Source organism: Xenopus tropicalis, chromosome 10 (assembly GCF_000004195.4).
Source record: "Xenopus tropicalis strain Nigerian chromosome 10, UCB_Xtro_10.0, whole genome shotgun sequence".
NCBI classification, from domain to species: Eukaryota; Metazoa; Chordata; class Amphibia; order Anura; family Pipidae; genus Xenopus; species Xenopus tropicalis.
The window spans coordinates 52017849-52034172 of NC_030686.2; the positions used below are offsets into that span (position 1 = coordinate 52017849).

General features: G+C 45.4%; 1 protein-coding gene across 2 annotated transcripts in view; it reads right to left on the reverse strand.

Moving 5' to 3' along the window:
• Window positions 1–6907: 6907 nt before the first annotated feature.
• utp6 (UTP6 small subunit processome component) overlaps window positions 6908–16324 on the reverse strand; it is a 43036-nt gene continuing 33619 nt past the window's right edge. Inside the window, exons 15-18 of one of the 2 annotated variants that reach the window (XM_031894109.1) lie at window positions 15099–15208; window positions 14759–14825; window positions 7473–7545; window positions 6908–7320 (exon numbers count right to left, since the gene is read on the reverse strand). In XM_031894109.1, coding sequence (XP_031749969.1) covers window positions 7163–7320; window positions 7473–7545; window positions 14759–14825; window positions 15099–15208 — 408 coding nt within the window. In that variant the 3' untranslated portion in view covers window positions 6908–7162. 2 annotated transcript variants of the gene reach the window in all.

Genomic DNA, 16324 nt, shown 5'->3' on the forward strand with positions numbered 1-16324 from the left:
TCCCTACATTTATACACCAAATACCTGGCACTGGGACCCCTCATTCCCCAATATGTCAGGCTAAAGCCCCCAGTTCCCTACATTTATACACCAAATACCTGGCACTGGGACCCCTCATTCCCCAATATGTCAGGCTAAAGCCCCCAGTTCCCTACATTTATACACCAAATACCTGGCACTGGGACCCCTCATTCCCCAATATGTCAGGCTAAAGCCCCCAGTTCCCTACATTTATACACCAAATACCTGGCACTGAGACCCCTCATTCCCCAATATGTCAGACTAAAGCCCCCAGTTCCCTACATTTATACACCAAATACCTGGCACTGGGACCCCTCATTCCCCAATATGTCAGACTAAAGCCCCCAGTTCCCTACATTTATACACCAAATACCTGGCACTGAGACCCCTCATTCCCCAATATGTCAGGCTAAAGCCCCTAGTTCCCTACATTTATACACCAAATACCTGGCACTGGGACCCTCATTCCCCAATATGTCAGGCTAAAGCCCCCAGTTCCCTACATTTATACACCAAATACCTGGCACTGAGACCCCTCATTCCCCAATATGTCAGACTAAAGCCCCCAGTTCCCTACATTTATACACCAAATACCTGGCACTGGGACCCCTCATTCCCCAATATGTCAGGCTAAAGCCCCCAGTTCCCTACATTTATACACCAAATACCTGGCACTGGGACCCCTCATTCCCCAATATGTCAGGCTAAAGCCCCCAGTTCCCTACATTTATACACCAAATACCTGGCACTGGGACCCCTCATTCCCCAATATGTCAGACTAAAGCCCCCAGTTCCCTACATTTATACACCAAATACCTGGCACTGGGACCCCTCATTCCCCAATATGTCAGGCTAAAGCCCCCAGTTCCCTACATTTATACACCAAATACCTGGCACTGGGACCCCTCATTCCCCAATATGTCAGACTAAAGCCCCCAGTTCCCTACATTTATACACCAAATACCTGGCACTGGGACCCCTCATTCCCCAATATGTCAGGCTAAAGCCCCCAGTTCCCTACATTTATACACCAAATACCTGGCACTGGGACCCCTCATTCCCCAATATGTCAGGCTAAAGCCCCCAGTTCCCTACATTTATACACCAAATACCTGGCACTGGGACCCCTCATTCCCCAATATGTCAGACTAAAGCCCCCAGTTCCCTACATTTATACACCAAATACCTGGCACTGGGACCCCTCATTCCCCAATATGTCAGGCTAAAGCCCCCAGTTCCCTACATTTATACACCAAATACCTGGCACTGAGACCCCTCATTCCCCAATATGTCAGACTAAAGCCCCCAGTTCCCTACATTTATACACCAAATACCTGGCACTGAGACCCCTCATTCCCCAATATGTCAGGCTAAAGCCCCCAGTTCCCTACATTTATACACCAAATACCTGGCACTGAGACCCCTCATTCCCCAATATGTCAGACTAAAGCCCCCAGTTCCCTACATTTATACACCAAATACCTGGCACTGAGACCCCTCATTCCCCAATATGTCAGACTAAAGCCCCCAGTTCCCTACATTTATACACCAAATACCTGGCACTGGGACCCCTCATTCCCCAATATGTCAGACTAAAGCCCCCAGTTCCCTACATTTATACACCAAATACCTGGCACTGGGACCCCTCATTCCCCAATATGTCAGACTAAAGCCCCCAGTTCCCTACATTTATACACCAAATACCTGGCACTGAGACCCCTCATTCCCCAATATGTCAGGCTAAAGCCCCCAGTTCCCTACATTTATACACCAAATACCTGGCACTGGACCCCTCATTCCCCAATATGTCAGGCTAAAGCCCCCAGTTCCCTACATTTATACACCAAATACCTGGCACTGGGACCCCTCATTCCCCAATATGTCAGGCTAAAGCCCCCAGTTCCCTACATTTATACACCAAATACCTGGCACTGGGACCCCTCATTCCCCCAATATGTCAGGCTAAAGCCCCCAGTTCCCTACATTTATACACCAAATACCTGGCACTGGGACCCCTCATTCCCCAATATGTCAGACTAAAGCCCCCAGTTCCCTACATTTATACACCAAATACCTGGCACTGGGACCCCTCATTCCCCAATATGTCAGGCTAAAGCCCCCAGTTCCCTACATTTATACACCAAATACCTGGCACTGAGACCCCTCATTCCCCAATATGTGACACTAAAGCCCCCAGTTCCCTACATTTATACACCAAATACCTGGCACTGAGACCCCTCATTCCCCAATATGTCAGACTAAAGCCCCCAGTTCCCTACATTTATACACCAAATACCTGGCACTGGAACCCCTCATTCCCAATATGTCAGACTAAAGCCCCCAGTTCCCTACATTTATACACCAAATACCTGGCACTGGGACCCCTCATTCCCCAATATGTCAGACTAAAGCCCCCAGTTCCCTACATTTATACACCAAATACCTGGCACTGGGACCCCTCATTCCCCAATATGTCAGGCTAAAGCCCCCAGTTCCCTACATTTATACACCAAATACCTGGCACTGGGACCCCTCATTCCCCAATATGTGACACTAAAGCCCCCAGTTCCCTACATTTATACACCAAATACCTGGCACTGAGACCCCTCATTCCCCAATATGTCAGGCTAAAGCCCCTAGTTCCCTACATTTATACACCAAATACCTGGCACTGAGACCCCTCATTCCCCAATATGTCAGGCTAAAGCCCCTAGTTCCCTACATTTATACACCAAATACCTGGCACTGGGACCCCTCATTCCCCAATATGTCAGGCTAAAGCCCCCAGTTCCCTACATTTATACACCAAATACCTGGCACTGGGACCCCTCATTCCCCAATATGTCAGGCTAAAGCCCCCAGTTCCCTACATTTATACACCAAATACCTGGCACTGGGACCCCTCATTCCCCAATATGTCAGGCTAAAGCCCCCAGTTCCCTACATTTATACACCAAATACCTGGCACTGGGACCCCTCATTCCCCAATATGTCAGGCTAAAGCCCCCAGTTCCCTACATTTATACACCAAATACCTGGCACTGGGACCCCTCATTCCCCAATATGTCAGGCTAAAGCCCCCAGTTCCCTACATTTATACACCAAATACCTGGCACTGAGACCCCTCATTCCCCAATATGTGACACTAAAGCCCCCAGTTCCCTACATTTATACACCAAATACCTGGCACTGGGACCCCTCATTCCCCAATATGTCAGGCTAAAGCCCCTAGTTCCCTACATTTATACACCAAATACCTGGCACTGGGACCCCTCATTCCCCAATATGTCAGGCTAAAGCCCCCAGTTCCCTACATTTATACACCAAATACCTTGCACTGGGACCCCTCATTCCCCCAATATGTCAGGCTAAAGCCCCCAGTTCCCTACATTTATACACCAAATACCTGGCACTGGGACCCCTCATTCCCCAATATGTCAGGCTAAAGCCCCCAGTTCCCTACATTTATACACCAAATACCTGGCACTGGGACCCCTCATTCCCCAATATGTCAGGCTAAAGCCCCCAGTTCCCTACATTTATACACCAAATACCTGGCACTGGGACCCCTCATTCCCCAATATGTCAGGCTAAAGCCCCCAGTTCCCTACATTTATACACCAAATACCTGGCACTGGGACCCCTCATTCCCCAATATATCAGGCTAAAGCCCCCAGTTCCCTACATTTATACACCAAATACCTTGCACTGGGACCCCTCATTCCCCAATATGTCAGGCTAAAGCCCCCAGTTCCCTACAGAGCCCAGGTATGTGCAGTTGGTACCTGCTAGTTCTTATAACTTATTCTCACATACATTTATACATCAAATACCTGGCAATGGGGCCCCTCATTCCCCAATATGTGAGGCTAAAGCCCCCAGTTTCTCACTTACTGCCCCAGTATCTGCTACAGGTACCCATTACCCGTTCTACACAATGTCAATCCATGTCTAAGCCTTAACTCACTATTCAATCTCTCCCTCTCTACTGGAATCTTTCTTACTTAGTGATCTCTCAGCTGCTTTTGACACTGTCAACCCCCCTCTCCTCCCCAGTCCCCCGCTGTCTTGGCCTTTGGGACACTGCTTTGTCTGGGTTTTTATCCTACCTCACTCTTTTGTATTGTTACTTTCACCCAAAAAATATTTCCAAAATACGATCATTTATCACACAAGATGCTGCCAAAATTCTTATTTACTGTCTCATCATATCCCGCCTGGACTACTGTAACGCTCTATTAATTGGCACCTCTCCAGTCCATAATGAATCCTGCTTGCAGGCTCATACACCTTAGCGCCTGCTCCTCCTCTGCCAGTCTCTGTGCCGATTCCTGCTCTTGCTTCCACTACCATCCAGAATAAAGTTCATTCTTATGCCCTTCACATTCAAAGCAGTTCATAACTCTGCCCCACCCTACATCTCTGAACTCACCTCTAGATACCAACCGACCCGCTTGTTACGCTCCCTACTGCCCTGCTCCTCTCTAATTCCTACTCACTCGCATTGGAAGACTTTGCAAGGGCTGCTTCCCTTCTCTGGGATTCGCTCCCACAATCTGTCCGACTTTCTCCAAATCTTTCTGCCTTGTAAGCTCTTTTGGGCCGGGCCCTCTCCACCTCTTGTATCGGTTATTGGTTGCTTTGTATGTAAATCTGTATATCCAATGTATGAAACCCACTTATTGTACAGCGCTGCGGGATATGTTGGCGCTTTATAGATACATGTTAATAATAATAATTCCTGTTACAGACCTTAACAACCAGATAGTAGCTGAAATACTAAATCAGGGATCCCCATCCTTTTTTTTTTTTTTTTTTTTTTTTACTTGTGAGCCACACTCAAATGTAAAAAGTGTTGGTGAGCCACACAAGCATGTAAAAATGTTCCTTGAGGGTGCACAGTAAGGGCTGTGATTGGCTATTTGGTAGCCCCATGTGACTGCTTGCCTGCAGGGGTAAGGAGTAAAACTGTGTGTCTACATCATACTAAAAGTTAATTTAAATGTGAACTACCCCTTTAAGAGAAGAGCCAGTGGGTAGACACAAGCCCTATTCATTGCATTGGAAGGGGGACAGCTCCCCTTTAGGCATTACCGATACACGTGAGGTGGCCCAGAACGAAAAGCCTAGATTGGCATTTTCCATTATCTAAACATTGGCACATTAAGAAAGCACTTAAACTGCAGGGGGTAGTTCTATGGGTGAGGGGCCCTGCCCAGGCTGGAGTGGCCGCACACTCAATTTCCCACACCAGTAGCTCAGCTTCCCATTACGTAACATTGTTAGCACTGGAGCTAATATAAGCACTGCTCCTGGGGACAAGTGCTTCTAATTGTAGCTGCCCATGACTTCATGTCCCGCTTGGTTTCCTTCCCAGAGGAGATACAGGCTGGAAGGTTGCCTGGCCTGTTATTGGTTTGTAAGGATCATTGCATGCTGTGGGATACACGTGCCCCATTGGCAGCCAAGGGGGGATTTATTTATCATGCTGTGGGATACATGTGCCCCATTGGCAGCCAAGGGGGGGTTTATTTATCATGCTGTGGGATACACGTGCCCCATTGGCAGCCAAGGGGGGATTTATTTATCATGCTGTGGGATACATGTGCCCCATTGGCAGCCAAGGGGGGGGGTTTATTTATCATGCTGTGGGATACACGTGCCCCATTGGCAGCCCAGCACTCAGTGTTATAATACGGGCCCTGTGCGCCAACACCGGGGGGGGGTATATTTATCATGCTGTGGGATACATGTGCCCCATTGGCAGCCAAGGGGGGGGGGGGTTTATTTATCATGCTGTGGGATACACGTGCCCCATTGGCAGCCCAGCACTCAGTGTTATAATACGGGCCCTGTGCGCCAACACGGGGGGGGGGGGTATATTTATCATGCTGTGGGATACACGCGCCATAATAAGGCTTACACCCACCCCCCCTTTTATTGATTGATTTATTTATTATTTTATTTATTTATTTTTTTTAAATCTTCAACCTAAATTTTACTTGCAAAATGCCCCAGAGAAGAAAGCGAAAAGGGCGACAGGCAGTTTGAATTCCACTGTGCGCTGAACCGGAAATCAGCTTTGCAGCGATGCCCTAAAGCACCTAAGCTATCAGCGCCTGCAGTTTCAATTTCTGCTCACAACATTACCTTCAGAGCTGTCCGAAAAAATAGAAAGATAAACTGCAGACACTGATAGCTGAAAGCTTAGGTGCTTTAGGGCATCGCTGCAAAGCTGATTTCTGGTTCAGCGCACAGCGGAATTCAAACTGCCTGTCTCCCTTTTCGCTTTCTGCTCTGGGGCATTTTGCAAGTAAAATTCAAGCTGAAGATTTACAAAAAATACAAAGGGAAGTAGTAAGTGAGTTGTGCTCATGTGAGTGCCACAACATGGCTGCTGGAGGGAGGAGCCCCCCCGGGGCGGTGTGGGAAGCAATTTTAGGCTGATATTTGCCTGTTAACCTAGTTTGGTATTAATGGCCCTTTAAAGTTTTCCCCCACCCCAGGAAACGCCCCAAAATTGAGCACAAAATGTGGCACTGAGTGCAAATGTCTGCTGGCACTTGAAGGGATTCCCATTCTGATGTGCAAAGGATTTAGAATACAGTATTTAGCAGGAAGGCTGCAGTGTGGTACAACAGCCTATGAACCCCATTTAGCCCAATATAAAGCTTAGATGTCGGGGAGAGCCCGCTAACCCCTCGGCCTTTCAACAAACCTTCTATTGTACAGCATTGCTGCCTATGTTAGCACTCGGCAACACCCATACCCACCTCATATCTTACTCCAGAACTGGCTGCTAGGGACTAACAATCCACCGTAAAATTATACAAGTTTAGTGTATTTCCCCTCCCCCATCCCACTCTGTAATCAGGAGGGGACCAGAAAATGCACTTGTCATTTATTTGTATATGTATGTACTTGAAGAACCCATTACAGGCCCATGAAGCAGTCTCCTTTAATAGGACAAGGTAAGAAACCACAGGGGAACTGTTCATTTAATTGCACTGGTCATAAAAAGGGCCCCAGCTATTGCCCCCGCCACAGGCAGAGAAGAACATGGATATGAAAGGTATTTATATATTTATAGCACTTTGTACAAACTTCTTGCAAACAGCCGGCTCTGTTCCACCCTCCACGCTCACAATTTCCCTGTCTGTAGCAGTGTGTAATTGGATACAAAAGATTCCACATCTTTCCCCTCCAGCATCTTCATTGCTCTCCAGTGGATAGGGCCGCAGTTCTGAGGTTTCCCCTCGCTGTGACTGAGCTCCTCCTTAATGTAATCCAGCCAAAGATCTGAGAGAGACAACGATGCATACACACCAGTATTATTATTAAATGCAGCCACATCCCTGTCCCCACCCGGCTCATTCCCTTCAGCCCAATATCAGCCAGTGCATCTGTATACACCCCATATTATAGATTTAGCAAATATGTAGGCAAATCACCTGGGCTCACGGTGCCAAACTCCCTCAGCGCCCGTTCATAGTATTCCCGAAGGTTCTGCATTTTGGTGTGTTCCTGGATTGTAAGAAAACAGACACTTTGGTGAAGCTGTTAATAATGATTTGCAGAACAACTGGTTAGGGCTCTGGTACAAAACTCCCTGCTCGCGGGTGACTAATCTCCCTGAGTTGCCTTCCCCCTGCCATCCCACCGGCGAACATGTATTAGACTCGCGAGTCTTTTTCGGCGATTTGCGCGAAATCGCGCCGCCGCGTGTGCCATCCCGCCGGCGACTTACATGTTCGCCGGTGGGATGGCAGGGGGAAGGCAACTCGGGGAGATTAGTCGCCCGCGAGCGACTAATCTCCCCGTGTACCAGAGCCCTTAAAGGCAAGTGACCTTTACTATTAACAACCACTGATAGAATATGTGATTGTGGTGTAGGCTATTCTAGTGTTTTCTTCTTCCTTGAAGACGTCTACAGATAAAGTTAGAAGGTACTAAACCCCAGAGGCTGGAGAGGGGGGAGTTAGCCAGGCTGGGCGCTTTAAATGGTTACAATTGTTTTAGTTAAAGGGGTAGTTCACCTATAAAATAACTTTTAGCATGATGTGGGCATTGATATTCTTAGACAATTTGAAACTGGTCTTCATTTTTCACCTCCATCATTTAACTTTTTGCTCAGTAGCTCTCCAGTTTGGCATTTCAGCAGCTATCTGGTTGCTAGGGTCTTATTCACCTCATCAACCAGGCAGTGGTTTAAAGGAACAGTAACACCAAAAAATGAAAGTGTATAAAAGTAACTAAAATATAATGTGCTGCTGCCCTGCACTGGGAAAAGTTGTGTGTTTACTTCAGAAAGTCTACTATAATTTATATAAATAAGCTGCTATGTAGCCATGGGGGCAGCCATTCAAAGGAGAAAAGGCACAGGCACATAGCAGATAAAACACTATTGTAATCTACAGAACTTATCTGTTATCTGCTATGTAACCTGTGCCTTTTCTCCTTTCTTTCATCTTGAATGGCTGCCCCCGGGGCTACACAGCAGCTTATTATATAAATTATAGTAGTGTTACTGTAGCAAACACACCAGTTTTACCAGTGCAGGGCAACAGTGCATTATATTTGTATTACTTTAAAGCTCTTTCATTTTTTGGTGTTACTGTTCCTTTAAATGAGAGACTGTAAGGACACAAACATGAAGATAAGCAATAAAAATTACCAGTAAAATTCTAGTTTTTTGGCTGCTGGGGTCAGTGACCCCCACTTGAAAGCTATACAGAGGCAAAAGAGGAAGGCAAATCTGGAAATGATAAAAAAAAATAAAGACGACCAATAGCAAAGTTTCTTGGAATAGGACATTCTACAAAATACTAACATTAATATAAAGGTGAACCATCCCTATAATGGGAGGGTGGGGGAAGAAAGGGAAAATGTTATTTGTAACTATAATTGCTAATAAATGCCTGTCCGGCTACGGTTCCGTTCCTGCACTCCTGAATCCGACTCACGAGAGAATAACGCATGCATGTTGCACTCTAAGCTAATGGCATGCAAGGTGCTCCTGGTATGTAGCACATGGGGAAATTGTAATCAAATCTTTATTGGATAGCTGTTTGAATGTCGGGTTTATTCATTAAGCAAACAGCTTTGAGGCTGAATTCTCCTTTTAATCAAGAAATAAGAAAGTGATTGAGAAGTCATTGACTTGCATCCAATAGCTAATGGGTGTACCACCACTCCCATATAGGTGGGACAGCCAGAACTACAATCAATTACCCACCCCTTCCCACCCCACTACTGTATGGAGAGTAATGGTGCCCATACAGGGACAGATTTGATTTGCCAATCTGGGTCCTTCAGACCGATTCAGCAGCTTATCTGCTCGTGTATGGGCACCGCCCACAGGCCTACCAGACAGATATTTGGCCTAAACTAGGCCAGATCCCGATCGGACAGATTTTCCCACCGGCTTGTTGATGTGGCCCTTGTTCCGACAGCCCATATACCCGCACTAGGGGCAAACGATCAAATAAGCCCAATATCGCCCACCTTAGGTGGCCATGTCGGGAAAATATCCGCTTATTTGGTGACCCTGCCAAATGAGTGGATGTTAATGGCCACCTTAAGTCTTCCTTGGATGACTGGCCTTCATGTCACTCAGCATGAGTATCAGGCAGATGTTCCTTAATGTCATCGTACCAGATGCAATAAGGAAATTCTTACTGTGAGTGTTGGAGCCGATGGTGCAGCCAGGGCAACCTTTTCAAATTGCGGGTGTTGAGTAATTTATTTTATTGCTGTCTGCATGGAAACATGGGCTGTGAAACCGGCAAAGCTTATAGGGTAACAGTTTCCTCTTACCCCTATTTAGCTTATGTCCCCCCTTTTACAATCTGCTCCTTGCCTTCCCATGCAGATGTGTATTAAGAAGTTAAGTTTGGCTTGTTGTAAGTGTGAGGTGTCCTTAACTGAAAAGGGGCTGCTGGGAGATTTCTGTAGGGAGGCTTAGCTATTGGATTTGCAAATCCATTAAAAGGAGAAGGCAAGGCATTTTGGTATTTTATTACCAATAGATTAGCCACAATAGTGCAAGGTAGAACACTATATTTATTCTGCAGAAAGCATTACCATACCTGAGTAACAGCCATAGAAGCTCCCTATGTTTGTCTAAGATAGCAACGGCCATTTTACATAGTTACATAGGGTTGAAAAAAGACCAGTGTCCATCAAGTTCAACCCATCCAAGTAAAACCAGCACACCTAACCCACACCTACCAATCTATACACTCACATACATAAACTATAAATACACCCACTAGTACTAACTGTAGGTATTAGTATCACAATAGCCTTGGATATTCTGATTGATCAAGAACTCATCCAGGCCCCTCTTATAGGCATTAACAGAATCTGCCATTACCCCATCACTAGGGGCATTCCATAACCTCACTGCCCTCACCGTGAAAAACCACCTACGCTGCTTCAAATGGAAGCTCCGTTCCTCTAATCTATAGGGGTGACCTCTGGTGCGCTGATTGTTTTTATGGGAAAAAAGAACCCCCCCAACTGCCTATAATCCCCTCTAATGTACTTGTACAGAGTAATCATGTCCCCTCGCAAGCGCCTCTTTTCCAGAGAAAACAACCCCAACCCTGACAGTCTCACCTCATAGTTTAACCCTTCCATCCCCTTTACCAGTTTAGTTGCAGTCTCTGCACTTTCTCCAGCTCATTAATATCCCTCTTAAGGACTGGAGCCCAAAACTGCACTGCATACTCAAGGTGAGGCCTTACCAGGGACCTATAAAGGGGCAAAATTATGTTCTCATCCCTTGAGTCAATGCCCTTTTTTATACAAGACAGCACTTTATTTGCTTTAGTAGCCACAGAATGACACTGCCTGGCATTAGACAACTTGCTATCAACAAAAACCCCTAGATCCTTCTCCATTAAGGATCCCCCCAACTCACTCCCATTCAGTAGATAGTTTGCGTTTATATTATTTCTACCAAAGGGCAGAACTTTGCACTTATCAACATTGAACCTCATTTCCCAGTTTGCTGCCCAGTTTCCCAGACAAATCGCTCTGCAAAGCGGCACATCCTGCATGGAACTTATAGTTTTGCACAATTTAGTGTCATCAGCAAAAATAGAAACAGTACTGTCTATGCCCCCCCCCAGGGCATTAATAAACAAGTTAAAAAGCAAAGGCCCAAGGACTGACCCCTGCGGTACCCACTAACCACACTGGCCCAATTAGAAAATGTTCCATTTACCACCACTCTTTGTACTCTATCCTTCAGCCAGTTCTCTATCCAATTACAAATATTATGTTCTAGGCCAATATTCCTTAATTTGATCATTAACCTTCTGTGAGGTACTGTATCAAACGCTTTAGCAAAGTCCAAGTAGATCCCATCCACTGCCATTCCAGCATCGAGGTTCCTACTCACCTCCTCATAAAAGGCAACTAAATTAGTCTGGCAAGATCTGTTACCCATAAAACCATGCTGGCACAAACTAATAGTATTGTGAACTGCAATGTATTCAAGTACCCTATCCCTTATTACCCCTTCCAAAAGTTTTCCTACTACTGATGTCAGACTAACAGGCCTATAGTTTTCAGGCTGAGAACGGGATCCCTTTTTAAATAACGGCACCACATTAGCAATCCGCCAGTCTCTTGGCACCATGCCAGACCTCAATGAATCCTGAAAAATTAAGTGAAGAGGCTTGGCAATCACAGCACTCAGCTCATTTAATACCCTGGGATGAATTCCATCCGGCCCTGGACCTTTGTTTCCCTTTACATGTTCAAGTCTCTTTTGAATTTCCCCCCGAGTGACCCATGCGTCAGTAGCTAAATTACTAGCACTGGGCATATTACAAGGGAAGCCTTCATTATCTGGCTCCTCAGATGTATAGACAGATGAAAAATAAGAGTTCAAAATTTCAGCTTTTTCCCCGTTCTCATCAACCAACTTACCCCCCCGTGATAATAAAGTTCCCACCCCTTCTTGCTTCATTTTTTTACTATTCACATAATTAAAAAATAATTTTGGATTCTTTTTACTCCTAGCTGCAATATCCCTTTCCATCTCTATTTTAGCTGCCTGATAGCTTTTTTGCTGCTTTATTTGCCCCCCTGTACCTGATGAAAGCCCCAGCTGCCCCAGCTAACTTGAATGCTTTAAAAGCACGTTTTTTCTTACCAACCCCGACAATAACACTTTTATTCAGCCATAAAGGTTTTGCTTTGCGATGCCTCTCCTTGCTTACAAGGGGGATATACTGTTGTGTATACCTACAAAGCAATGTTATAAAGATGTTCCATTTTCCTTCTGTGCCTAACCCCATGAAAAGCCTTTCCCAGTTGACACATTGCAGAGATGCCCTTATACTGGCAAAGTCTGCACGTCTAAAATTGAGTGTTTTAGTTACTCCCTTATAGCGCTGTCTCTGCAGCATTATCTCAAAGGAGACCATGTTGTGATCACTGTTCCCCAAATGCTCTCCCACACAAATGTTAGAGATAAGTTCATTATTATTAGAAATCACCAGGTCCAAAATAGCGTCATTCCTAGTGGGTTCTTGAACTGCCTGAAATAAAAAGTTGTTATTTAGCATATTTACAAACCTACTAGCTGTTTCTGACTTAGCCACCCCATTACTCCAGTCAATGTCCGGATAATTAAAGTCCCCCATAACAACAACGTGACCCAGTTTTGAAGCCTCCTCCATTTGCAACAATAGCTGGGCCTCATCCCCCTCATCTATACGGGGTGTTTATAACATACACCAATGATCATTTTCTTTGTGACCTTCAGCCCTACTGAAATTTCTACCCAAAGAGATTGGACGTTTTCATTGGTAATGTCTTTATTACATGGCTTTAAGTCTGACTTTACGTAAAGACAAACCCCTCCACCCTTTTTAATCTCTCTGTCCCTCCTAAAAAGTGTATAACCATTTAAATTCGCAGCCCAGTCGCATTTATTATCCCACCAGGTCTCAGTGATACCTATTAAATCATAATTTTCAATACATGCAATAGCTTGCAGCTCCCCTAATTTACCCGACAAGCTACGCGCATTACCCAGCATGCAGCGGAGATTACTACTTATCCCTCTGATGTTACATTAGCTAAGGGAGAATTAGAGCTAAGGCAATTATGAGACTGCTTTCCTTGTAACGGAAGCTCCTTATCTGATAAACTATATGCCCCCCTCACTCCTCCCCACAACCCTTTGCTAGTCCCCCTACCCCGTCTACACTAATTTTCCCATGGAATTCTAGCTCACCCCCCCCCCCCTTGTCTAGTTTAAACACTCCTCCAACCTCTTAACCATTCTCTCCCCTAGCAGAGCAGACCCCCTTCCATTGAGGTGCAATCCGTCAGGGCTGTATAGATTGTACCCCAAGGAAAAGTCAGCCCAGTGCTCTAGGAACCCAAACCCTTCCTTCCTACACCAAGACTTTAGCCACGCATTTAGCTCCCTAAGCTCCCGCTGTCTCCCTAAACTTGCACGTGGCACCGGCAAAATTTCAGAAAAAATGACTTTGGAGGACCTTTGCCTAATCTTAGAGCCTAGATCCCTGAACTCACTCTTTAAAGTCCCCCACCTACCGTTCATTTTGTCATTAGTACCGATATGTACCAAGACAGCCGGGTCATGCCCAGCCCCTCCCAATAATGTGTCAACCCGATCAACCACATGCCGAACCCTGGCACCAGGAAGACAGCAAACTGTCCGGTTGAAGGATTTTAGCTTGGTTTTAGTAATTTCTGTGCTGCAGCTCTGGCTGCTGGCTACTGGTAGCTCAGATTACAGCGCAGTTGGGAGGGGGAGAGAGGAAAAGGGAGGGGGAGAGAGGAGCAAACAGCATGTGTACACAAAAGAAGCAAAAAAACCCTGTGTTCCTTTTGATAGAGGGCTCTATCTGTGAGGAGTCTTTTCTATGAGTGCTTAAGGATTATTTACATTTTACTATAATGAAATTAGGGATTAGTGGGTTCATAAACCAGAGAACAGACAGTTATCCCTATAAAACAGAATATAGTGTTACTGAATTGGTGCACCCTGCTATTTTGATGATGTAAGCACTACAGTTTTCCAACCGATAAAGGCAGTCAGTTCAGCCAGTGAAGATTAAGAAGGGGAGAAATATTCCAACCAGAAGGTGAAAAAGAATCCTTTAAATCCTTATATGAATGGAAGATCCGTAACACAACTCCATTAAATGAAAAGTGTTTTGAAATGTTTTTTTCCTGATAAGAAATGAGTTTGTTCTCTGCAAGATTAAACAAATCATGAAAGCTGGAGTCCAATCTCCACATGTTGGTGGCAGTATATAAATACCAAGAGAATAATTCTGACAGCGAGGATCTGATGAATCAATGGGACCAGAGCTACAATCAGGAAATCCCTGGTTATCAACAGATGGAGCTGCCAGTTCTAGGTCTAAGGAAGAACAGGCAGAATAACAAATCCCACAGATTCTGCTTTCTGCTTCAATAGGACACAGTAGTGGTAGGAAAAGGGTAAATTCTTACAGACAGGGCAATTGATTCTAGTCCTTGCTGCCCTACCCCCATAGTACCCACAGAGTGGGGAGGTGGAATACCCACTGGGTTCTGCTGGTTGGAAGTATTTAGCTTTTGTTTCTATTGAAATGATGGAAAGCTTGGCAAGGAAGGTTTATGGGCCTTGGATACAGTTTTTATCACCCTGTGCCTCAATATGATATAATCTCCCCGCGCTACAAGGTGCCACAATACCTACCTGCTCCTTTTCTATTGTGATCATCTTTTGGAAAAACTTCTCCGACAATGGGCGACTCTCGTGCAGGCTGCAGAGTTGAGAAAGAAAGCGAATCAGTCACCCCACTGCAGAAGCACTTACCCTGGCTGGCACACAGCACTTACCCTGGCTGGCACAAAACTGGCATGGGACTGGCACCCAGTCTCCGCTCCAGCAATGCTGCTCTAGGGCCAGGTCACACTATGCACATTCACCCTGGCACATTCGGATTAATCTTATATCAGAATCCGTTTCTCACAGACCTAGCATTTATGGCTTCATTCCCACATTCAGATCGGACAACATTTACTCCTGTGCCCACCTGGTAAACACCTTCTTGGCCTTCTTATAGCCCTTACTCCTATAAGCCCAGTCCAGGTACTGCTCCTTCATAGTGGTGGATACTGCGGAGTCTGGGACTACTATGGCTTGCTGCACAAAAGGAAAAATACAGAGATTAGCACCATGACCAATGTAATATACACTATGCAGAGAGAGTGTCAAGGTGCCATGGAGGCAACCCTCATACAGTAATGTCTGAAGAACTCAGTAGCACCCACTAGAGTCCTGTACAGGTCAAGTTGGACAAGTGTGTATTCCATGAGTACCTGACCCACTGCAGGTATCTAGCACCCACACATATGTGTAAATACAGAGAAGGAATGTTCTGGGCACACAATAAGCTGTACCCCCATACTGTACTGTCTAAGGGAAACACTATGGCACCTCCTACCCATATGTATAAATACAAATATACAGAGAAGGAATGTTCTGGGCACACAATAAGCTGTACCCCCATACTGTACTGTCTAAGGGAAACACTATGGCACCCCCTACCCATATGTATAAATACAAATATACAGAGAAGGAATGTTCTGGGCACACAATAAGCTGTACCCCCATACTGTACTGTCTAACACTATGGCACCTCCTACCCATATGTATAAATACAAATATACAGAGAAGGAATGTTCTGGGCACACAATAAGCTGTACCCCCATACTGTACTGTCTAAGGGAAACACTATGGCACCCCCTACCCATATGTATAAATACAAATATACAGAGAAGGAATGTTCTGGGCACACAATAAGCTGTACCCCCATACTGTACTGTCTAAGGGAAACACTATGGCACCCCCTACCCATATGTATAAATACAAATATACAGAGAGGGAATGTTCTGGGCACACAATAAGCTGTACCCCCATACTGTACTGTCTAAGGGAAACACTATGGCACCTCCTACCCATATGTATAAATACAAATATACAGAGAGGGAATAATCTGGGCACACAATAAGCTGTACCCCCATACTGTACTGTCTAAGGGAAACACTATGGCACCCCCTACCCATATGTATAAATACAAATATACAGAGAGGGAATGTTCTGGGCACACAATAAGCTGTACCCCCATACTGTACTGTCTAAGGGAAACACTATGGCACCTCCTACCCATATGTATAAATACAAATATACAGAGAAGGAATGTTCTGGGCACACAATAAGCTGTACCCCCATACTGTACTGTCTAAGGCAGGGATCCCC